The sequence below is a fragment of the Nothobranchius furzeri genome, chromosome 1, assembly GCF_043380555.1.
Source record: "Nothobranchius furzeri strain GRZ-AD chromosome 1, NfurGRZ-RIMD1, whole genome shotgun sequence".
Taxonomy (NCBI): domain Eukaryota; kingdom Metazoa; phylum Chordata; class Actinopteri; order Cyprinodontiformes; family Nothobranchiidae; genus Nothobranchius; species Nothobranchius furzeri.
The window spans coordinates 92,185,197-92,211,083 of record NC_091741.1 but is presented as its reverse complement, the minus strand read 5'-3'; the positions used below and the strand labels follow the sequence as shown (position 1 = coordinate 92,211,083).

The window sequence follows — 25,887 nt, the reverse complement described above, 5'->3', positions numbered from 1 at the left end:
TTTGAAAAAGAAATGCATCTCGTTGTAGCATCTAGGAGTTAGTGATAAAAAAGAAGCTCAAAAAAGTCGGTTGGTTGTTTGTTTTTTGTTAGTTTATTCGTTTATTTTTGCGGTTAGAAACGTGTGAAAAATCAGTCCCACCTGTCTTAGTCACCATCTATGACTCACCCACTAATTGCCTCCCCTCATCTTCCCTGTTCTCCACTCCATCTTGCAAATAACTACCAAAAGGAAGGAGCAATTGCTCAGTTTATGTCATCTGTTGCTAGAACTTTTTGATCAATTAAACCAAAGCGGGCCGAGAAGGACCAACCGAGTCGATGCGTCGACTGATGAGCAGATTTATCCCCAGTGTGCTCCAACCAGAGAGTAATATGTCACAAAGCCGTGGGCTCTAGTTAAGCTTGTATCTGATCTTTGTTTATAAATCCTGCTCTGTCTGTGGTCAGATTGAATAATAGGGCAGGCTAGCTCCAAATCTCTGCTCACATTAAATTATTACAGTATCTCGGTTCATCCTCTATGGCTGTTGCCACTGCTGTACGACGACCTAACATCCCAAAGGGTTAGGCACTCCGAGCATCGCTGTAACCTGAGATGTAGGACAGCTTGTGACAAAACCACAGTTCACCATCAGATGAATTATTGGTACCCACGCCATGTCCCGCTGCTGTCCTTGTCTGCATTCAGTTTCTTCTGAAATTGCCCCACAGGCACAAGCATCCGAATATAAATGAGATGGAAGGAGGGCATGAGGTAGAAGCATTTCCCAAAATGATTAAAGTCCTTTCACTTTACTCCATTAGTCACATTTATCCCTCGTTTGGTCTATTCACAACCTCCCAAACTGCAGACCGCAGAGAATGAATGACAGCCACCACCTCTTTCGCTCTCATTAACCTTCCAAAGCCATCAAAACACAGCTCCACAATAAGTGCAGCTATTCTGGGTCAGCCTGAACAACAACCTTTAAAAATCACAGGCAACAGATGGCTGCGCTGCTGTCAAACACCCAAACACACACCGTCTGCTGCCTGGACCAGACTTTACAGCGGGAATGCTCTGTGGCTTTGACCATAACTCCTGAAAGGCAGGACATGAACTCTGACAGGATGCAACAAACATTAATGTGGCAATATGAAGCTTTCATTACGGATGTCATGTCACTTTGTGTCTTTTAATGTTTGATCACAACTTTTGTTTTTCCAGGGTAAAACAGTTACACAAGCAACGCATTAAAACAAGCTTAGGATGCCTAATGTCACGATGGTCGACTGGGTACGGGAGTTGAGCTTGGTAAGGATGTTTGATGTCTGGATTATTTGGTAGAGAACTCTGATCATGGGTTTCAATGAAATGATGACTGAGTGAAGAGCCGGTGCGGCGTCTTCCATATATAGGCTTGGGTGTGACTGGGAGAATGCCTGTAGTTCCCGCGAGGAGCATGCTGGGAAATGTGGTCCAAAATGGAGGCCGGTTAGCTGGGAGAGGCCGGTCCGGGGGCTAGGGTTTTGACAGGAGCCCCCGGTCCAGGGACGGCTCCAGAAGTCCCAGGGCGACCACGGCGGTCCCAGAAGTCAGAGATAAGGGCAGGGTCCAAGATGGAGCGGGCCGGCTCCCAGAAGCGTTCCTCGGGGCCGTAGTCCGCCCAATCGACCAGATACTGCCAGCCCCGTCCCCTGCGGCGAGCGTCCAGGATGCGCCGGACGGTGTCGATGGGCTCACCGTTGAGGAAGCGGGCAGGCGGAGGCGCCAGAGCCGGAGGCGGAAGGAGGGAGGATTCCACGTAGGGCTTGAGCCAGGAGAGATGTAAGGTGGGATGGATGCGGAGACTCGCTGGCAGCCGCAGCTGGTACGTGACCGGGTTGATGACCCTTTGCACGGGGTAAGGCCCAAGGAACCGGGGAGCGAGCTTCCTGGACCCGGCACGGACACGGAGGTCTGCCGTGGACACCCAGACCTTATCCCCTGGAGCATAGGAGGGACCAGGACGGTGTCGGCCAAGGTGTTGGTGAGAGTAAGGGGTGTTAGCTCGGGTTATGGAGGCCCGCACCTTGATCCAGGTGTTCCTGCAGCGCCTCACCAGGGATTGAGCGGCCGGCACCGCAACTTCGGGTTCCTGGTGGGCAAAGACTGGGGGCTGGTAGCCATAGCAGACTTCGAACGGGGACATCAGAGTGGCCGAGGAGGTGTGGAGATTGTGGGATAACTCAGCCCAGAGGAGGTACTTAGGCCACTGCGAGGGTTGGGCCGAGACAAAGCAGCGGAGGTACCGACCCAGTTGTTGGTTTGCCCGCTCCGTTTGGCCGTTGGTCTGCGGGTGATAGCCCGAAGATAGGCTGACTGATGCTCCCAACAGATTACAAAAAGCCCTCCAGAACCGGGCCGTGAACTGGGGACCACAGTCCCAGACCACGTCGACAGGAGACCCATGGAGACGCACCACATTCTCCAGGAACAACTCAGCTGTGCATCGGGCCGAGGGGAGGCCCGGAAGGGCGATGAAGTGAACAGCCTTAGAAAACCGGTCGGTGACCGTCATGATGGTATTAAGGTCGTTGACCGGTGGGAGTCCTGTGATGAAGTCCAACCCCACATGGGACCAGGGGCGGCTGGGTACCGGAAGAGGTCTGAGGGTACCAACCGAGGCCTGGTTGGATGTCTTGGAGCGGGCGCAGACGTCACAGGTGCTCGTATAGTCCTTTACAACCCTCTCCATACGTGGCCACCAGAGAGCTCGGTTGAGGAACCTAAGAGTTCGTGAGAAGCCTGCGTGGCCAGACAAGCGTGATGAGTGGGCCCAGGACAATGCCTCGCTGCGACAGGCCGTGGGGACGTAGAGCCGACCCGCGGGGGTCTCTGGAGGTGCGGGATCATCTCGGAGGGCGTTTTGGATAGACTCCTCCAGTGGCCACCTCAGGTGGGCCAAGAAACGGTGCTCGGGGAGGATAGGTGCCGGCTCGGACGTGGGCGTTGGATGTGTGAACTGGCGGGAAATGGCGTCCGCCTTCTGGTTCTTTGTCCCTGGGCAGTAGGCGAGATGGAACTCATAGGGCTCGAAGAAGAGGGCCCAGCGGGCCTGGCGAGGATTGAGCTGCTTGGCTGATCTGATGTGAGTCAGGTTCTGGTGGTCCGTCCAGATGGTGAACGGCTGAGTGGTGCCCAGAAGCCACTGCCTCCATTCCTCCAATGCCCATTTTATGGTCAGCAGCTCGCAATCCCCTACGCCGTACTTCTGCTGGGTGGTGGAAAACTTCCTGGAGAAGTAGACGCAGGGATGAAGCCTGTCGTTGGGCCCGGCTTGGGACAAGATGGCACCGGCGCCGACATCCGAGGCGTCGACCTCGACCACAAAGGGAACTGCATGATCCGGATGGCGGAGGATAGGAGCCGACGTGAAACGGGCGACTAGGTATTGGAAGGCCCGAACGGCGTCTGGAGTCAGCCGGAACGGATGGCCGGGAGGGCTTGGTCGGGTGAGAGAAGTGAGAGGTGCCACAATGGTGCTAAAGTCCTTAATAAAACGGCGGTAAAAGTTGCAGAAACCCAGAAAACTCTGCAGTTTTTTCAGGCTTGTTGGGAGGGGCCAGTCTCTCACCGCCTGGTCTTTCTGAGGGTCCATGGTTAGTCCTTTATCCGAAATCATGTAGCCCAGGAAAGATACGGACTGCTGGTAGAAGGAGCACTTCTCGGGCTTACAGAACAGGTTCTTGTCCAGGAGCTGGGTTAGAACAGCGCAAACATGGTGGAGGTGTTCGACCTTGGACTTGGAGTATATCAGGATGTCGTCCAGGCAGGCAAACACCCACCGTCCCAACATGTCGCGGAGGACATCGTTTATGAGGCGTTGAAAAACGGCGGGGCTATTGCACAGCCCGAAGGGCATGACCTGGTACTCCCAGTGACCGGTGGGTGTGATGAAAGCGGTCTTCCACTCATCTCCAGCTTTAATACGGACCAGATTGTAGGCGCTCCGGAGGTCCAGCTTGGTGAAGATCCGCACCTGGGAGATGGCGTCCAGGACAGACGTGAGGAGCGGCAGAGGATGACGGTCATGGACTGTGATTTTCTTCAGACCTCGGTAATCGATACAGGGGCGGAGATCACCCTCCTTTTTCCTGACAAAGAAGAAGCCTGCGGCACCCGGGGAGGAGGAAGGTCGGATGAAACCCTGCTGGAGGGCCTGGTCAATATATCCCTCCATGGCTCTGGACTCGGCGGGAGAGAGAGAAGTAAGGCGCCCCCGGGGTGGACTGGTTCCTGGTTGCAGCTTGATTTCCATGTCGTACGGGCGGTGAGGCGGCAGTGTGGTGGCGCGCTGCTTGTCGAACACCGCAGCCAGGTCCCGGTAGGGCAGTGGCAGATTGGGCAGTGTTGGGCCAGGGTCACCGTCCGGGCAGTCTGGCATGGATGGAGGAGGAGAGAGGTGGGCCTGGCACTGGGTCCCCCATTCCAAAAGGCGACCCTGGGACCAGGAAATCCAGGGGTCGTGGAGACGGAGCCAGGGAAATCCCAGGATTAGAGGAGAGGAGGGAGCACATATGATCAGGAACTGGAGGGTCTCTCGGTGGCCTTGGACAATCATCTGGAGTGGCTTGGTTCGGTTTTGGACCGGATAGGGTTGGAGGGGCCTAATGTCCACCGAGGTCACTGGCACAACTCTCTCCAAGGGGGTCATGGGGATCCGTAGGCGCTTAGCCAGATCCATGTCCATAAAATTGTCAGCGGCCCCCGAGTCCAACAGCGTGTGCATCTGAAGTGAGGTCTCACCATGAAGGAGGGTAACATGAAGAAGGAGTCGATTTGAAGAGGCGGGGGCTGAAGATGACCCAGGCTGAGCAACCCCGATACTCAATGGGTTCCTTCGTTTCCCAAACGTAATGGACAGTTCAAGCGTCTGTGGTGGGACGAGCCACAATAGGCACAGAGACCCTCGCGTCACCGTCGCTGTCTCTCCTCTGGAGGAAGGTGGCCTAATTGCATGGGCTCATCAGTAGAAGCGGGTCCAGGAGCAGGCGTGGGGGAACGAGGAAAAGGTCCAGGCACCCTGGATGGGCGAGTGAAGGGCTTGAGCCGAACCAGAACCCGCTGATCCATGCGCAGCGCCAGATCGACCACTTCATTCAGGGTCTGGGGCAGTTCCTTTCCCGCCATCTCATCACGGATGTAGGTCGCCAGTCCCTCCAAGAAGACGGCTCGGAGGGCAGAGTCATCCCACCGCAGCTTGGCGGAGAGGGTGCGGAACTCCGATGCATAAGCGCACACCGTGCGCTCCCGCTGGCTGAGCTTTAAGAGTTGTGTTTCTGCTCCCACTTCGCTGCTGGGTGGAAAAATAGTCTTTCTGAGGGCGGACACAAAAGCAGCATAGTCATTGCAAGCCAGTGATTTGGAATTATAAAGCGCAGCGGCCCACTCAGCCGCACGTCCGGAGAGCAGGGAGGTGAGATGCGCCACCCGAGAGCGCGCAGTGGGGAAGCGTCCTGGCTGGCACTCAAACTGCATGTCGAGGGTGGAGAGCAGACCGTCTGGGCTCCCCGTCTCACCATTCCACCTCTCCGGGAGACTAAAGTGCGGCCCCTCTGTTGGTGGAGCGAGGGCTTGCTGCTAGAGACCATGGAGGGCTGTGGATGATTGCAGGATGAGATCGGTCTTGGAGTTTTGTTTGGTGTTGAGCCGATCGATCAGGGCGTGGAGCTGAATGAGTTCATTCTCCATTTGCTCCATCTTTCTCTTCATGCGCTCGAACTCCGCTGGATCTACGGACTCAGTCATCCTGTCACGATGGTCGACTGGGTACGGAAGTTGAGCTTGGTAAGGATGTTTGATGTCTGGATTATTTGGTAGAGAACTCTGATCATGGGTTTCAATGAAACAATGACTGAGTGAAGAGCCGGTGCGGCGTCTTCCATATATAGGCTTGGGTGTGACTGGGAGAATGCCAGTAGTTCCTGCGAGGAGCATGCTGGGAAATGTGGTCCAAAATGGAGGCCGGTTAGCTGGGAGAGGCCGGTCCGGGGGCTAGGGTTCTGACACCTAAATTGGAGTTCTGTTGTGTGTTTTCCCTCTTCGACATAGACAGGATTATACAGACTCACACACACACCCTCTGATTTTTGGCTCATGGCTCCTTGGTAAGTTATAGAAATATTCTGAACGGATATCTTTCTTTTTAACTAATTAAAACATGTATTTGTCCCAAAGAAAATGAAAGCTATTTGACCATTCATTTTGACAACATTTTCATTTCAAGGTCTTTGCTTTAAGGAAAGTCCAAACCTCTTCAGTGGGGTTGAGGTCGGAGCTTTATGACTGCTTTGTTCAGCCAGAAACCAGTTTGTGCTTCTTTGAGTCGCTGTTCTGTTAAAATATGCAGCTGTTTTCAAGTTTTAACAGTTTTATTTTACATAAATTTGTTACATCTGATCATCCTTATTCCATCCACTTTCTTCACCAGTGCCACATCATGACACTACCACCACCATGCTTTAAAGTTTATTTACTATTCTTGGGTTTGAAAGCATCACCTTGATTTGTCTGAACAAACATATGTTGGACTGGGAGTACATTTTACCGTGGCACCTCTACAATGTTTAGTTGAGCTGTTCTGTCCATGGATGCAAAATGTGCACAAGTTCTATCTAGTGACTAATTTTTTGCAATGAAAAAAATCCCCATTAGTATTTTAAAAGGGATGACAAGACTGACTGGATTAACTCAGTCAGGTTTTCATGGCTGCGATGAGTGTATATAAACTTCTGACCACAACTCTGGGAAATGAGGAAAGCAAGGTTGGGGAAGGAAAGAAACCATAATCTAAGATAAGAGAAGGTTTAGAGCACAACAACTGAATAAGAGGAAAGAGAAGTACTCGGAGACACCCTGAGGGGGCATTCATATAACTATTATGTTTTATTTATGATTCACATATACAACCAACCTGCTTTAAAATTACAGATACACAAGGAAACACACGGGAGCTCAGGAACCAACAAGTAACCTGTTACACACACATGCTCACACACTGGGTGAGGCCGTAAAGCTGACACATTTGAAATTACAGCTCCTGCTTCTGCACTGAGTACAGCTACAGCTCGAAATACATCACAATAATTACAAGTCACATGTGCTGCATGGGTTGCTTGCTCAGCTTTAGCCAAACCTTTTTATTTATACATACCACATCCCAATCTAAGGCAACCCTGCTTGATACAGGGTATGGAGTAAATGGGTGTTTTATTTGTTTTTAATGTGGAAAATGTCTTTTTGGTGCATAGTTACATGTTAAAATGACCATCCTAACTTCTGTCAGAGGACATAAAACCACATTTAGCACTGATACACCTTAAGCCTTCAGTGACATATTAATCATTTGATTGGTTGAGAGTTTAGAGGCGAGCTGATTCACTTAACACTGATTAAATCCTGACAAAAATAACTCTACAGTGCATTTCTCATCAATATTCATCAAGCACTGGCATTTCTCTGATAGGTAATCCCATCAAGACACACACACGGGTGTGAACGATGTCAGTAAAACTCCACAGAGTGTGGCCATAAACAAAAGCAAGTCAGGTAATGAGATTGTTCTTGTTTTTAATAAATGAAGGGAAATAGAGGAATGCTGGAGGAATTTTTTTTTCTTCAATCAATTTTTTACAGAATCATCATCAACCAAGAGAAAGTTTTTATTTTTATTATTGTAGGATGGATGCTAACTAGAAGGGTGAGCTCACTGAGTAAAATCAGACTAAGTGGATTTAACTGGACTGGCTCTGATAACTGAAAGGGCAAAATAAAAATAAAAAAGACTGACTCGTCTTTAGGTCTCTGTTCTTACGATTCCTGATCTCATTCTTTTTTTTTTTTTGTTGTCTTAGTCAGAGTCGATGCTCCCAATCTGTCACAGAGGCAGCCTGATGGAATAATAATTTGCTTAAATTGAGCCATAATGCGCCTTGTGAATTTAATTTAGTCCCAAAACCAGATTAACCCATATGACGGGATACACATGTCTGTCAATGCTTGAGTGCCAGCGAGAGCATGTGTGTGTGTGTGTGTGTGTGTGTGTGTGTGTGTGTGTGTGTGTGTGTGTGTGTGTGTGTGGACACACTCTGTGCTTGCCAAGACTTTTAATCCCAGGAGTGTATGCTGAATAAGTCCAACGAGTATTTCTGAGTAAGAGAGTGGGTATATAAAAGTCCAAATCTCTTTAAACACTCCACAAGGATGCAATCACCCTTGAAAAAGAAAATCAAAACAACCACAGAAATGATAAATTGGATGCACGTGAAAATAATTTCTAGCTGTACATAAAATTATTTTATGCACCAAAGTCTGACTGAACGGGCCAATATATGAGCTAAATCATTAATATTACACAAACCATTCACAAATCAATGGATGATATAGTCAGGCGGTGCAAGTCATATGACGAGGATCTCCTCAATCTGAAGTATCAACCTCCTACGCTGCAGCAGAGCCATGGGAGTTGAAGAGGACAGTCCTTGTTATGTTAGCGAACTGCCTTCATTGACATGTCTCAGCAACACTGTGTGGACATCCTGGGTAGTGTCTTTCATGGCAGGGTTGGTTGTATCCAATTTTAAAGTTACAAAAAGGATGAATTTTACAAGGAAATTATCACAAAACAATCTTATGTCTTAATCAAGGTTACATTGAAACTGATTTTTCTCTCAGCCGACTGGGGGGTTATCAGATTTTCTCCTGCCAATAAGGCTAAAGAGGTACGCAGTCTTTGTTTAGGGTCTGTGAGCATGTGGGGTTGCAGAGTCGCACCAGCTAACGCTGCTGCTTCAGCCTTTGCTTTTTGACACCGACTGGAATAAAGCTCCAGAGTTGTGGAGAGTTTGTTAGCCAGTAAAATGAGCAGACCAAAAGTTAATTCTTGTATCCCTAAAAGGCCACTGCATGTTTTTGTTTTACTCTAATATCAGTCTAGTCAGCACTAAACAAAACGATTGCTGCTACAGAAAAAGTAAAAGTGTCACGGTCACTCCCCCTCAGCGCCCCTCCGCTGCTCAAACCTAAGTTTGGACTCAGTCATCTCCCACAATTCCCTTCTCTTCATATCCTGGCTAACCATTCAGTCATCGATTCTTCTGGATCACTGAACCATGTCCAAAGCTACTAGAAATACCAACCCTGCACATACCAGGACGTGTGCTAATCTGTTCTCGCTCGACTGTAACAACTGTACGACCCGTTTCCATTGAGTTACAGACAGTTGTTCCTATAGCAACTGCGTGTTTGTTGTTTTCCCGACGCTAGTCTTCTCCGCGTCTGGGTCAAACATTTTCACTCTACATTCGAACTCCCGATCCGCTCGGTCTGCTTAGTCCTGACAAAAAGAAACTTTCTTTCAGTAAAAGAAGGAAATAAACATGTTTCACCTAAAATCAATTCAGAAAAAAACCTGATTTGAATTCTTTAAATACATTAAATATATGATCCAATTAATCAAATCTATTTTTCAACCAGATTTAAGTCAAACAAATTCACAAATTAAAACCAGATAAATATAATATAATTATCCTTAGGAGTGTATTTTTCACTCTATTAGATATGAATGAGCAATGCAGCATCTGCTCCCATCCTCCACCTTTATCCACATTAGAACAGCATCAGCAGCTGAAGAGGAGCTTGGACAGACAACCAGACAGGCGAGGATGTTAAATATGTATTACAGTGCAGTAATGGGACACTGGGGCCATTAACTATTATAAATATGTAATTCAACTCCGCGGCATACATTCAGTCTGCTGAATGAAGCTCTCCCAACATACAAGGCCACTGATTAGCATCCCAACACCAAAATGCATCTCAATTTATGTGAGAGCCAGCCCTCATTTTGCAAAACAGCAATTGAGATGGAATGAAGGAATGTATACAAGCATGCAGAAGAGGAAAAAAACAGCGTAACCAGATGTTGGTGACCAACACAGCAGAGTTTTCGAGTGATTTTAGTCTGATGACATGTAAATTGTTTAATGGCAGTCTGACTCAAATGACTAAACAAAGGAAAAAATTCAGGAAATAAATATTTACAACCCAATGCTTTTATCGTTAGCTGTTACAATTATTCTCTGTAATTAAATAATTTCTTTTTTTTTTGCCAGATTATTTTGAACACTCATTGCCATCCAGTCACAATTTACACTGAACAAAAATATAAACGCAACACCTTTATTTCTGCTCCGATTTTTCATGAGATGGACTTAAAGATCTAAAATTCATTCAAGATACACAATATTACCATTTCTCTCAAAGATTGTTCACAAATCAGTCTAAATGTGTGATAGTGAGCACCTGTGCTTTTGCCTCACAGGTGTGCCACATCAAGATGCTGATCTAATTCCATGCTTTCGTTCTTTTTAAACACAGAAACAGTTTTGTTTACCTGTTTTGTAGCTACAGTTTCGCCGACGGCTGCCGGCTTCTTCAGGCTGACGCTGATGGTGGCGCGTCACTTCCTTCTCCGTTTATCTGCGAAGCTGTAGCTACAAAAACAGGTAAACAAAACTGTTTCTGTGTTTAAAAAGAACGAAAGCATGGAATTAGAACCACGACACAGCAAGAACACACCTAAGATGTTCAAAGATGCTGATCTGACATCATGAGTAGTGCACAGGTGTACCTTATACTGCCCACAATAAAAGGCCACCCTGGAATGTGCAGTTTTTTGCTTTGTTGGGGGTCTGGGGACTCAGTTCCGGTCAGTATCTGTTGTGACCTCTATTTGCCTCATGCAGTGCAACACATCTTCTTCGAGTTTATCAGATTTTCAATTGTGGCCTGTGGAATGTTGGTCCGCTCCTCTTCAATGGCTGTGAGAAGTTGTTGGATATTAGTGGGAACTGGTACACGCTGTTGTATACGCCGATCAAGCAATCCCAAACATGCTCAACAGGTGACATGTCCAGTGAGTATGCTGGCCATGCAAGAACTGGGACATTTTCAGCTTCCAAGAATTGTGTACAGATCCTTGCAGCATGGGACCGTGCATTATCTTGCTGAAACATGAGGTGATGTTCAAGGACATATGGCACAACAATGGGCCTCAGAATCTCATCACGGTATCTCTGTACATTCAAAATGCCATCAATAAAATGCACCTGTGTTGTTCGTCCATAACAGATGCCTCCCCATACCATAACCCCACCACCACCATGGGCCACTCGATCCACAACACTGACATCAGCAAAGCACTCACCCACACGATGCCGCACACACTGTCTGCCATCTGCCCTGAAAAATGTAAACTGAGATTCATCCGTGAAGAGAACACCTCTCCAACGTGCCAGACGCCGTCGAATGTGAGCATTTGCCCACTCAAATCTGTTACGGCGACAAGCTGGAGTCAGGTCAAGACCCCGATGAGGACGAAGAGCATGCAGTTGAGCTTCCCTGAGACGGTTTCTGACAGTTTGTGCAGAAATTGTTTGGTTATACAAACCAATTGTTTCAGCAGCTGTCTGAGTGGCTGGTCTCAGACGATCTTGGAGGTGAACCTGCTGGATGTGGAGGTCCTGGGCTGTTGTGGTTGCACGTGGTCTGCGGTTGTGAGGCCGGTTGGATGTACTGCCATATTCTCTGAAACACCTTTGGAGACAGCTTATGGTGGAAAAATGAACATTTGTAACGGAATGAAATGACTGTTTTCCACCTAAAAGTAATTTCCCCCCCTCTCCTCTGACATAGAACTAATCTGCATGAGATATTGCCTCAAGGTCTCATGCATTTGCTCTAAACTGTTTTCTTTTCCAGCCCAAGAGAAGAATGAAGAAAAAGGACTCTCTTTTTTTAATAAATCAAAGAACTCTATTTTTAATAACGCTAAACAAAGTGTTAGTCAATAATAAGATGTGACCAGTCTGTGAAACGAAAATATGAATTACCTTATTATAATCCTACAGAATATAATAAGTAATATAACTTCTCATTTCACCGTAGTTACACCATACATTTAGTGTTAAAGTTAGTCTAGTTTTAATTTGTTTAGTAATAAATCTTTAAACTTTTAAAACTTGACTCTCTCTTCTGTTGTCTCTAAGTTAATACGAAGTGGTTACATAATCCCTGCAATAAAAAGTTAAAATCTTCTGGTTAAAAAGTACCCACAGATCCATAAGGTTGATTCCATATTTCCTATGGAATCTCATGTCTCATGGTTCATTAAATAACATGTAAATTAAACCATTACACATTCAATACATGAGCAACAGATCTGGTTGACATTCCAGCTGTCAGCATGACAATTGCACACTCCCTCAATGCTTGTGGCATCTGTGGCATTTTGCTGTGAGACAAACTGCACATTCCAGGGTGGCCTTTTATTGTGGGCAGTATAAGGTACACCTGTGCACTACTCATGTTGTCGGATTAGCATCTTGATGTGGCACACCTGTGAGGTGTGATGGATTATCTCAGCAAAGCAGAAGTGCTAACTATCACACATTTAGACTGATTTGTGAACAATGTTTGAGAGAAATGGTAATATTGTGTATCTGGAATGAATTTTAGATCTTTAAGTCCATCTCATGAAAAATCGGAGCAGAAACAAAGGTGTTGCGTTTATATTTTTGTTCAGTGTAAATCTGATAATAAAAGATTTTGTCTTGATTTGCACTTTGCACTTTCCTCCCCTGTTGATTTGTATCAGCAGCTTGTGACATCTGAGTAGATACTGAATTAATGGTTATTACCCAAGAATGAAATATGACTTTTAATTTGGTGCTTGGTTTCAAATGGCTGAATCAATTTTAGCCCTGTATTTCCTGTTCTCTCTCCCAGTATTGTTGGTGACAGAATGTGACGTGGAACATTTTTACAGCAAGCCAGAGGGCAGAACAGGGGAATCAGTCATCTGAGCCATGATCAATAACAAAAACCATATCCTGAGCTTACAGTCTGAAAGAGTTGACTAGCAGCAGCTAACTGGAAAACCCAACCCTTGAGGCGGTGTACACACTCATTTAGAAACATCACTGCATAAAACACACAGACCAATATTTCTCCACTGGGGCACAGGGTTCACCTCCCTTAAAGTGTCAGTGTGTATTTTTCCTAGTGATAGGGGGCAGTAGAAACCTAAATCATTGCAAGCAAGCAGTATTTTGGTGTTGGAGTAAGACCGTGCCAATGGATTCCTATTAGGGTCAAAATGCCCTCGGGAGTGCAAACTTTAGCAAAATAAGCACATCAGACTCCCTTTCATCACTGGCAAGAAGCAAAGATGTAAACGTGTGAAACAACATTTACGAATGAAAAAGGTTTTGTAACGGTTTGTTACAAATCCCATGTGTTTTAGTCCTGATTTTTGTGGTTATTTGTTTCAAAGCTGCCAATATTTTTCAACAACTGTGCAATATTTCATTCATTTTCAACAACATTTTGATGGATATTTCCAGAAATTAATGGTAAAAACTACACATTGTCTCTGTAAAACAAACACAATGATGTGTATTTATAGATCGTGTGTAATTAAATTTTCTTTTTAATTTTAATTTGCTTTTTCTTCTAGCACTCACAGAGAACAGTCGCTTCTGCTTTGCTCCCTTATCTGCTTTTCCCAAGGCTCTTTTTGTCCCATCTGCCTACAGAGCGCTTCTCTGGATTTCCTCTGGAAATCACTATTTTTCAGAAATGGATTTAATTAATTGGTCATTTAATGTGATTGATAAGATTTTTTCTACGATGAGAACGGAGGAGGGGGCTCGCGCTTGCCCTCACAGGACACATGCAGCTGGATATATGCTCGATTCCTGGAAGAAGTGGAATGTCATCTGTCTCTCTCAGCTGTCCATTGAGGATGTCGAAGATATGTGGATATTTGGCCTGATGATCACTGGATTTCTTCTGAATTGAGTGGGAGGATATCTGGTTTTCCGAAAAATTGGGATGACGGGAGCGATTGGAGGGCGACCCGCAACCATGGACGGCACCGTCTGGGCAGAGACCTCACAGACTGGGACGTTACTTGAGGTGAATCGCAAGCTGGACAATGTCTTAGCTGTGTTACCGGTGTTAGTGCGCAAAATGGATGTCATCTCAGAGAGGGTCACCGGACGGTGAGGAGATGTTTAATCACCGAATTGGCTTCACTGGAGGATTTGAATGATAAATACAGACTTTAAGGCAGAGAGGAAAATTATCTCTGCCTGACCCAAACAAAGATCTGTTATCCAATCTGACGCCATAAGCAGCCTTGGAGTTGCGTGCAAAAAAAAAACACAATGGAAGGAATGCAGACAAATGCTGTGAAACCCTACCTACCCCCCCCCCCCCCCCCCGCCTTCAGATTGTGGTCTCTGCATCGAGGCCATCAAGTTGAAGGCACTCACTGTGCTCTGTGCTTTCCCATGACCTCCCACCCACCTGTGGATTCAGTTGGCCGAGCGCCACACAGGCAGCTCCTGCTGAGGAAACCAGGGTCCCAGCCCCTCCCCCCTACATACCGGGTCTCACGTTGTGAACTGTTATGTTCGTGCTTATATGTTGGGTGTTTTTTTGCATAGTAGAGCTACACCCTGCCGGTGTAACTCTGTTAATGCCTTTTTCTCCCTCTCCGAACTCTCCTCATGTAATCCCCTCTTCATCTATTGAAATGAGTGCCGTCATGGCTGCTCTCGTGGTCTGCCTGTATCTGTCCTGTCTATATGTGTGTGTGTAATCTTGGTCAGGCTGTACTGTGGAGTCAAGTTCCTATGCTCTGGAGCGCTGGCAATAAAATTCATTCTGATTCTGCATGTCTGGAGGATTGTCTACAATCTAAATTATCCTTTTTCTTGTGCCATGAGGACCAGTTTATTTTTCAATGGGTGTTTTCTGTGGGGAAATCACCCAATTATCAGCTCACATACAAGCAAATTAAAGACAAATTAGGACTGAAAAAGCTAAGAGGTGTGTTTGACATGCAACAGGAAATAAGCTTTCAATCACTGAGAGATTTCAAATATATTCAGGAAGTTCCGGTGACACAGACGTAGAAAGAGACATTACATTTAAGTTAAAACACAGAGTTCTGAAATGACTGATTTTCTATAATATTGATTTTTTTTCTACTTACAAGGAAATGTTTTACACTCACATTTATCCTCAGAACAAAAGTAACATGAAGTGACCTTAATCATCAGAGGAGGGTGTATGATAATAAATGGTAAGTGGTAAATATCTTGTATTTGATATAGTGCCTTCTGGAGTCCTAGAAACCCCCAAGGTGCTTTACAACAGATCTGCTTAGGCTGATTTTAATGAGATGATATCTAAGTGGGCCTGGCTGTCATGTAGATGAACCAGACACCTCTAAAACAATTTATTTGTAGGAATGAAGGAATGTTTAACATGAAAATTAGTTTTTGACGAAAAAACGTTTGAAATAAATAAATCCAGGATTTTTTAAATGTACGTTTGTTTTGATTTTGCTTTGTCAGAAAACCCTGTACAGCTTAACCAGTGTGATGTAAACAGAATAAATGTCCTAAAGGGAAAAGATAAATATAATTAACATATATTGTCAAAACCATAAATATCTAACAACCTGCTGCATGTTTATATTCCAGAAAAGCAAAAAGATCCTGTGTTACATATTTGTCATCTGCACCAGTCTACAAGAGTCCATCAGGTCCCACTGCAACTAAAAAATGTATGACTGTGTCCACTTGCCACGCTGAGGGTGCATTCCTCTGGACAAGTATCTTATATAAAAAAAAAACTAACAGCAGACAAAGCAGACAGCAGTAATAAAACTTGTTTAACTAGAGGGTAGAAAAGCGGACTGCAACCCTGCCAAAGTGCAACCATGATGCAGTTATGTCTAATAAATGATTGGCATCTATTTCTATCTACCAAACTTGACTGGTCTCTAAATAACAAGAAGCTCCAACACAAAACCATTACAGCAAAAAGCTCTTTAGCTGGACATTCAGGGGTCAACTGCCCGCACAGTCATTTGAAACTCGCTCAACATTTAATACACATTTTGATGTAATCGTTATAGGAGAAGGGATGCATGCTCTACAGGCTTTGTGGTATTCACACAGAATGAGTTTAAAGGGTTTTGATTATGTGGATATTTGCAAGTGCTTCTTCTTGCAGGATTAAATTTCTTTCTACATCTGGTCTGAAAACTGAGGGTTTTGTAAAGGCATACCTTGTTTCATGAAGAGCTGGCTGCTGACAATTTCAGTCATGGAGGACACCTTCTGCTTCTGGAGCTTCTCAGGTGGGATGCAGGAATAAAAGTCATGCAGCAACTTACTAGGGAAAAAAACAAAAAGCAAATGCATTGGGATTAATAATAAAGTTAATTATCAGAGAAATGAACAGGGTTGTTTTTTTAAATAAAACAAAGATATAAGAATTATTCACATTTACCAAACAAGCCATCACCAGGTTAATCTGCATTGCATCTTTACATATACTGTAAAAAACATGGATCTTACAGGTATTAAGCAAAGCTCAGTCTGTTACCATATTCCTTTGACTTAGATAAGTGGGAGAAAGCAACCAGCTCAGTCATTCTCCTATTCTGGCAGTAGTCCATTAGCTTTAGCTTAGCATAAACAATATAAGTGAATGGTAACAGCTAGCATTTCATGTGTAAAAATGTCATGACAATTACTCAAAAATGCCCCTAATTTTTCTTGGGGACCTCAATAATCATGTTGTCGGACTTATGTTAAGAAGAAGAAGAAGAAAACATCATTTCTATAGCGCCTCTCAAGATAAAAATCACGAGGCGCTTAAGCATAATTCTGCGCACACGAAGACGCATAAGAGACCTGGATGATGAAGCTCAATGGTTAAAGGAATCACTGAAGCGGTGTGAAGCGCTCCGTCGCGCGTCTAGGCGGTACCGTAGGAGGCGAGCTGCCGTGGTTCAGGAGCGAGCTATCTAGGTGCGCACAGCGTCCCCCGGTCCCCTCCTCCTCCCCCTCCCTCTTGTCCGGAACTTTACCTCACCAGTCTGAAGCAGCCACCCTGTCCATAACAAGTCCGGACCTGTTACTAGGGGCTTCGTCCGGATAAATTCCGGAACACGTTATCCGGATGTTTGTATTCAGACAGAAAGGTCTTACGGACAGATTCCGGAACATTTCCGTTTTTCATGGCCTGTCTGAAGGGGGCTTTATAGTGTTTATGCTAAGCTAAAGCTAATAGAATACTGCCAGATCAGGAGAATGATTGAGCTGTTTACAAAATGCTTTTTCCCACTTATCTAACTCTAAGGAATATGGCAACAGACTACATTTCACTTAGGGGTGGAATATTGCTTTCAGAGCCTCTCCTCTAATCAAAGGTGCTTTAACTAAAAAAGGAACTGAAGCATTTGAGTAGAAATGTGAGTCAAAATCGTTCGCTGAGCAGCTGCATATAAACCAATGAGTCACACACATTTTATTGAAGTCTGTAGTTTGACTTATCCTTCACCATAAGTTCAATATCATAATAATTAGACAGGCTGGTTGCAGAACCTGGTCCCATTTAAAACAGCTGAACACTCAGAACAAAGCAGACCCGCTCCTGGTACGTTCATTTGTCTATGTCCTTTTATGTGTTACGCCACACAAGTTGGAGTCATTGTCATTAACAGAATGAAATAATGAGATGAAAAGCCTCTGATCCAGAACACTTCAAAAAAGGCTTGTGTGCTTTGGACGTGTGTGACCCCACACCAGACTCCGAGGTTCTTATGAGCCTCAATAATCATCTGATTCCAAAAGGAACAGAGCCACTAAAACACACACACTGATGAGAAAATGTTTATAAACATCACACTATGGTCCACAAACTGTGTGACTGTAACTTTGCAAGAAAAGAGGAAACTTTGATGTTCACCTCTTGTTGGGATTGTGGTTCACATAGTTAGCTCGTGGAAAGTGCTCGGGGCAGTTCTTATCAAAAATGCAGCGGGGACTTCACTTTTAAGTTCAGAGGCTCAGACAGGGTTCTGAATGAGCGTGTAAAATGCTGGCTGGCTAAATGTGTGTGTGTGTGTGTGTGTGTGCGCGTGCGTGCGTGCGTGCGTGCGTGCGTGCGTGCGTGTGTGTGTGTGTGTGTGTGTGTGAATGACGGAAGAGAAAATGTGAAACTACATGCCCTGACATTTAACTTTGTCACTCTCACTCTTTATTCTGGCTACGAGCCAGGTATTTAATTAATAAGGTGGGGATGTGGACTCAATGGTGCAGATAATCTTATAAACACATAAAAAGGACACAGAACACACGCGCAGGTCAAAAAACGGTGATTAGAAGTACATTGCTCTTTTGACTCTGGTTCAAAGAGAAGTTAAGCAGGTCGATTTCAGTCGTTTTGTTCATTAGAACTCAACGAGAAGTCAAAAAAAAATTGTGTTTTATGATAAATGACCCGCACTTGTATAGCGCCTCTCAGAGTAAGGTCTCCAAAGCGCTTTATGCAGTGGGGACTTCACTTTTAAGTTCAGAGGTATTATTCATCTATTCACACACACATTCACACACTGATGGTGATGAGCTACAATGTAGCCACAGCTGCCCTGGGGCGCACTGACAGAGGCAAAGCTGCCGAGAACAGGCGCCACCAGTCCCTCCGACCACCACCAGCAGGCAAGGTGGGTTAAGTGTCTTGCCCAAGGACACAACAGCAGAATTCTCTGTCCGGAGCCAGGATCGAACCTGCAACCTTCCGATTACTGGACAACCCGCTCAACCTGTTGAGCTACTGCTGCCCTTATGATTTGGGGAAAACTGTCATTTTTCTCTGAAGTGCACAGAGAAGCAGAAAGCTCTTTTGTTCTTGTCTCTGTGTCGGTTTGATGAGTTTCTATCACCTGGTAAAAGCATAAATATGAAGTTTACCCACTGCGGAATGTGTGGGAGATAACATAATGCAGGTCACTGAACAAAAGCCAAGAAGAACTTGAAGTGAGAGTTCTTCACATTTCCCCTCTGCACCTGAATGACACCAAAGATGAGGGGTGTGTGTGTGTGTGTGTGTGTGTGTGTGTGTGTGTGTGTGTGTGTGTGTGTGTGTGTGTGTGTGTGTGTGTGTGTGTGTGTGTGTGTGTGTGTGTGTGTGTGTGTGTGCTTGTAAGCCCTTTCTAAAGGATAAACCAACCTGAGGAGTTTGGCATCAAATACTTTCTCAACATCATGTAAGACTGTTGGCAGGTACTTCAGAGCAGCAACCTGATGACACACACACAACAAACACACACTGTTAAAATTGCTGCCTGAAACCCCGGTGGAAGGTGACTTTGCCATCAATCGGTTTTCTTCACAAGTCTGAGAAGAGATCTATCTCATTTTTCACTATAGGCTGCTTCGCTGCTCTTGATTTTTTTTTTTTTTGTGACTGGATCTGTTTGAAGATCTGCTTTTGTCGGAGTGAAAAAAGGACAATTATGCAGCAGAATACCAATGAGGTCAGGAGGTAAAAAAAGAAACAGAAAAGAAACATTGAAAAACTAAATGATATGTTTAATAAGAATCAAGACAAGAAGAATCTACAGATGAAGAAATGAGATTCTATGGGATGCACAATTACCCTGAGCAGCAGCGTGGTGGTGAAGTCTGATCTCATCAGGTTGTTGATGGACTCAAAAAGCTGCTTCAGCGAGTCCTCAAACTCTGTTTGCTCTTTTCCCTCATAGAGCCTGAGAAGACAGAAAAAATGTGTAGATATGCAACAGGAAAACAGGGTCTCACACAAAAGAGAGAATGCCAGAACACAACACGTGAGATGATTAACAACAACAAACCTTCTTAAGAGGTAAGAAGGAGGAAAGCAAACAAATGTGGTGAATAATCAATAGGAGTGAGTGTGGGAGGAAAGGCAAGTAGAAAAGAGGAAAGGCCTCTCAGTAAGACTATCAAGTGTTACACACAAGAATGCTTTATTCATCATGAGACGCAGGAATAACTTTAGATCATTCTTTGGATTTGTCTGATTAATACAAAAACAGATAATTAATCATCAGTTGACATTTAGATTAGAATATAAGTCGCTTTTGTTTGTATTTCTTAAAGTTATGTCGTCCTAAAAAAGAAATGTTTGGTTTAAATAGTTGAAGGCGACACTGATAGTGGCAGACTGGGGGTGGGGGGCAATCTGGTATCATAATTCAGCCCTGGAATATCTCCTTCTTTTGGGCTGCTATCGGGAAAGAACATCTCTAACGAGGGGGGCTTTGTCGGAAGAGCCCTCTGTATTAACTCCTATGGGTGTGTAGGACGAGGCTGATCATTGCTGTTGCTCCATCCTCTGGTGGGGGGTGCCGACAATGACCCGAAGCACACCGGCCTTCTGGGCTTCTCCGGAACTCTCAGATTGCCAGTTCGCCTCGGGGAGGTGATCCCAGTTTAGAATAAAGGGAGACCAGAGAGAACTTCTGTGGGATCACAGGGTTTAGCTTCCCTTTAGAGGAATTGTCCAGGATGTTGGAAAGAACGCTCTGACCAATTAATTATCAAACCTCTGATTTAGGTCTGACTTTTGACTGAGAGCTGCTGAGGAGTCATGGGAGTTTGGTTGTCCACTTCACATGTTAAAGTGGACTTAGAGGTAACTTAAGATTGTGTCCCCTAACGTCTATGGGCAACCTGGACTTATTTGAGCTTTCCAGTCTCTTAACAGTAAAAATAGAACTGTGTTTGTATCCTTGGCACCAGAACTGCTCCTTGTCTCCGATCCTGTTTGAGGAGTCAAGTTGAGCATAGGTCTCTGTTTGTTGAAGATTATGTTGTTCTGTTGGCATGTTTGGGCTACAACCTTTCACGTCTGCTTGGGCAGTTTACAGCAAAGTATCAAGCAGCCAGGATGAGACGTAGCCCCACCTCCTTTGTGAAGGAGGAGACAAGTTTAGAGGTCTTGTTCTCACATTGCATGGAGTCCACTGGTGTGGTTTGGGTGTCTGATTAGGAGGCCTAATCACATCCTGCAGGATTTCTGGGCTGTGCAATATCATGACATTTCCACTGGACTGGCAGACCAGGGCGGTGGTCCCCCTATGTGCAAAGGGGGACTGCAGGGTGTGTTCTAACTACAGGGGATCACACTCCTGAGCCTCCCTGATAAATTCAGGTGTTCTAGAGAGGAGGGTCATATGGAAAGTCGAACCTCAGATCCAGGTGGAGCAATGTGGTTTTCGTCCTGGCTGTGGAACAATGGACCAGCTCTATGCCCTTAGGGGGGTCCTAGAGGGTGCGTGGAAGTTCCCCTATCCACTCTAGATGTGTTTTGTGGATTTGGAGAAGGTGTTTGATCGTCCCTCAAAGTCAGAAAAGGGTACAATGCCTTCTCCAGGTCCTGCGCCAAGTAGAGGAGTTTAAATATCTCCGGGCCTTGTTCATAAGTGAGAAACTATGGAATGCAAGGTCGATAGGTGTCTGCAGTGATGCGGGTGTTGAACAGATGTGTCATGGTGATGAGAGAGTTAAGCTGAAAGGTGAAGCTCTCGATTAGCTGGTCGATCTACGGTACCACCCTCACCTGTGGTCACAAGCTTTGGGTAGTGACTGAAACAATGAGATTGTGGGTGAAGCGACCAAAATTAGTTTCCTCCGCAGGGTGTCTGGGCTCTTCCTTAGAGATAGAATGAGAAGCTTAGTGAGGTTTTCCGGGCACGTCCAACTAGAGCTGAGGAAAATAATCAAATAATCGATGCATCGGGATGCGGACATAAACGATTCTGCATCGTAGAAGAGTACGTCATAATCGATTATAGTGGAATGTAGTTTTGTTTTTTTAACGGCGGCACCAGCGCAGCATCCAGATCGTCAGAGTGAGTGTCCTCCACATTTACCAAGTGGTTCCACCTTAATGTGGTATGGCTGAGTGCTAGAGTTGTAACCTGAGACCGAACCGGAACCGAATCAGCCCAACCGGTTCTGTTGGATTTGGACCGTGAACTATGTTAATTGAGCGAGTTGTCACGCGGCGCGCTCCGCTCGCTCGCACAGCAACTGAGAGAGGGAGAGAGAGAGAGAGAGACATTGTCTGCTCACACAAGAGAGAGGATCGGAGGATGCTCCTCCAAACCAATGCTCCAAACACGCATTATTATTTTCATAATTTAATTATTATTCCTCCTCGAAGCGCTCTGTCAGACCGAGTGCTGTGATGCCGGGAGATCTGGTCTTGGGGAGGGGGCGGGGTCAATGATGGCAGCTGCAGCGTGATCGTCTGCCTCTTTTATTTAGGGACACAGAAAAGTTAAAAGGAGAGAGAAATAGAAGATAGAAGTTCTTGTTCCACTTTATTCTTTTGTTTCATGATGATAAACTGGTGTTATATTCAATTTAAAGAGAAGCTGGGAGGAAGCTTTGGTTCATTTTAATTTACAGGAGATCTTGTTTCCTATCTGCTCCTCCAGAGACAGCATGGACATGAGGGTCACACAGGACAGGTTAGTGGAAAGGTTTGTAGTTAGCTGGTTAGTGAAGGAGATCCATCAGCTGGGTAATTTAATCCTAATCCAGCCCACAGCCTTCTGCTGGTGTTATTATCAGAAAGAATAAAACACACATCTTAGATATTATTGGATTTAGAATTAGTTTTATGTTTTATTATTTTCTGCATCAAACAGAACTTGATTCATTCTCCAACATTTCAGAAATGAACCACTGGGTTCAAATGAAATAATAAACTAAGTCATTCATTTCATTTGGTGTTATTTCTGACACCCTTGAACTGTGGCATAAATATTTGACTCTAGAGCTGCTCAGAGACATTAAACACTCATATATGAACCCATTATGTATCTGATTATTACATTATGTGTCCTGTAGGTTTTCAGTACTTTTTTAGATTTTGTGAGTTTTTGCAAAGCGTGTTTTTCTCAGCCTGAGGCGTGGTGTTGAACGAGGAAACAGATTGTTTTACTTTGTTAAATCTTCTTAAATGTTTAAAATGTTTTGTCCTAACCTGTTGTGAATGGAGAGCTTTTGAGGGATGGCAGCTTGTGTCAATTACGTTTTGATTTAAAATAATAATAATAATAATAATAATAATAATAAGCAATTATCTGACATCTTCTATTTATCAATGAAAACAAATCAATATGAAATAACCGTGATGCATCGGGATATCGAATTGAATTGAATCATTGACCCAATAATCGTAATCGAATGACAAGTGAAGATTTGCACCTCTACGTCCAACTGAGGAGACCTGAAGGGAAGCCCAGGACACGCTGGAGGGACTATGTCTCTTGGCTGGCCAGGGAACGCCTTGGGATTCCCCCAGAGGGGCTGGCCCAGGTGGCTGGGGAGAGGGAAGTCTGGGCCTCTCTGCTTAGACAGTAAGCAGTACTGGGACCGCTTCTTGAGATTAAGCACTACTGCAGAGGTTTTATCACCGGGCTCTTTGCAGGGAATAGTTATGATTACAGGAGCATTGTCCTGCCTAATCTGCCCGCTCTTGTGTTTAAGTGGGTATGGAGAGATCCGAATGTATCAGGGTCAGTCTTAAAATGATCAGTCAGCTGACTCATGCAACACATATACACTCAAATGAAGCAGTTTACAAGCTATGCACTCACCGGCCATTTATAAGCACACCTACAGTATGCTAGTACTAGCCTTTAAAAGGTGGACTGGATTGACTGGTGACTATGGAGTTCACTGGAGTCCAGTGAACTCATCATGGTCATGATCTAGAAACCAGTTAGAGGTGATCTGAGCTTTGTGACAAGGTGCATTGTCCTGCTGAAAGTAGGCATCAGAAGATGGGTCCACTGTGGTAATAAAGGGATGGACATGGTCAGCAACAATACTCAGGTAGGCTGTGGTGTTTAAACCAGGCTCAGGTAGTGCTAAGGGGCTCAGTGGGGGTCAAGAAAATGTGTCCACACCATTACACCACCAGCAGAAGCTTTGATACAAGGCAGGGTGGATCCACGCTTTCGTCCTTATGCCTAAATCTGACCCAACCATCTGAACTCTGCAGCTGAAACTCAGAGTCTCTAGACCAGGAAACATTTTTCCAGTCTCAATGGTCCAGTTCTACTATCTTGTGTTTCCTGTTCTTAGCTTACAGGAGTGACACATGTCTGATCTGCTTTTGTAGTCCATCTGCCTCCACATGCAGAGTTGCTGTTCTGAAAACCCCAGTTGAAGCCAGTGGTTATTTAAGCTATTGTATCATCTCCAATCAGTCTGTTCATTCTCCTCAGACCTCCGGCAAGGCACACAACTGCTGCTCACTGGATATGTTCTCTTTTCTGGATCATTCTTTTTAAAACCCATAGACAGTTGTAGATGAAAATCCCAGCACATCAGCAATTTGTGAAATACTCAAACCAGTACCTGGAACCAACAACCATGCCACATTGAAAGTCACTTAAATCTCATTTCTTTGTGCTCAGCTTAAAACAACAACAAGTGATTTTCTCCATTTCTAAATGACAGAAATTTAGTTGGCACACGACTGCCTGATTAGTTATTTTTGTTAACAAGCAGCTAAACAGGTGTCCCTATTAAAGTGGTTGGCAGTGGATGCGGGAAACAGCAGTGCAAAAAAAAAAATCATTCAAATAAGTAATTTTTGGCAATAGCAACATTTTAAAAAAGGGACAGGAACGAGACAGGTTCTGCATGTTTAGCAATTAAAATTCTAATCTGAGATTTAAAACATGGATTCTGCTACAATATTTTTATCATAGGCCTTCTTTAAGCTGGCAGAACAGGCCTAGCAGAATGATGAGGATTTAACAGCTGAGCACCCGAGACCAACTCAAGCTTAGTTTATGCTTCTGCATCTGCATCGGTGCAAAGACACACAAGGCCATTATCTGTCCTTGCGAGGCCTCTCCATCAGGCTCGCAACGATGGACGAAGTCGAGTCCACTTTTCTGAACATCCGTCGAACGAGATGGAGAACGCAAGCTTGTGATTGGTCAGGACGCTGCTTTCGTCAACAGAACCACCATTGCGCCCTCAAAAACAAAGATATCTAGTGGCAAACACGGAGCAGATGGAAGAATACCTCACGGAAAAACTCTTCAAAAATATGAACGTTTATTCACCGATAGGCAGCAAGTGTTTTACTTGTGGACAGAAATGATGGGAAACGTGGGTTTAGAGGTGATGAGCGCATGAAGAGGTGGAGGAGAATGAGGGAGAAATTTGTCTGTGTTAAAAAGTCTCTGAAATACATAAACACAATATAAACACAAATAAATGCACCGTCTTGGACAGGGTACATGACAGGATACCCCAGAGCAGCGCTACGCCCTCTGTTGTCCTGGCAGGGAGTTGCTTTGCAACACTCCCGAGGAGCTGGAGAAGTCTGAAGGCAAAGCGCTTCCGTCAATCCGTGTGTGTCTCTCCCTCGTGGAGCTGACGCAGAAGCACAAACCAAGCTTCAGGAACTAGCCAAGTATGAAAAATGGTCTAAACCTTCCCTTCTGTTCCTGACTGGAAAACTGATGTACAGATGGACAACCTGAAAACAAATTGCCCATGGCAACAGCTGCTGAGGAGCAGTCAGGGACCTTCGCTTTAACCAGTCAATAAAATGATTAAAACACAACAATGAGTATGTTCTTGAAATATGCTATACCTAATTGTTTTTCAGGTGTTTTATGTATGCAAACCCTTAGCAGCAGGGTTCACCAATTTTAGTCCACATGGGCTACCTTGCTGCAGTTTTTAGCCATTTATGTGCTCCAACGTACCTGATTAAAACAAATTAGTAATTAACAGTCTTCTGTAGGACTCAACACAATAAGGAGGTGATGAAATATTTTACTTCAAATGTGCTGGAGCAGGAAAGTTGTAAAACTTTTAGGATGGTAGTCCTCAAGGACTGGAACTAGTGACCCTTGTTTTAGGGGCTTTTATTTAATTTGAAAAGGTTGAAATGATTAAAAAAAACTGTTGATAT

At 44.9% G+C, this 25,887-nt stretch overlaps 1 protein-coding gene across 1 annotated transcript in view; it reads right to left on the bottom strand.

The window, feature by feature from the left end:
* dock2-like (dedicator of cytokinesis protein 2) overlaps positions 1-25,887 on the bottom strand; it is a 175,592-nt gene that overhangs the window by 112,431 nt on the left and 37,274 nt on the right. The window contains exons 22-24 of the mRNA XM_054739089.2: positions 19,549-19,657; positions 19,120-19,190; positions 16,169-16,275 (exon numbers count right to left, since the gene is read on the bottom strand). Of these exons, the coding sequence (XP_054595064.2) occupies positions 16,169-16,275; positions 19,120-19,190; positions 19,549-19,657 (287 nt within the window). The remainder of the gene's footprint in view (positions 1-16,168; positions 16,276-19,119; positions 19,191-19,548; positions 19,658-25,887) is intronic.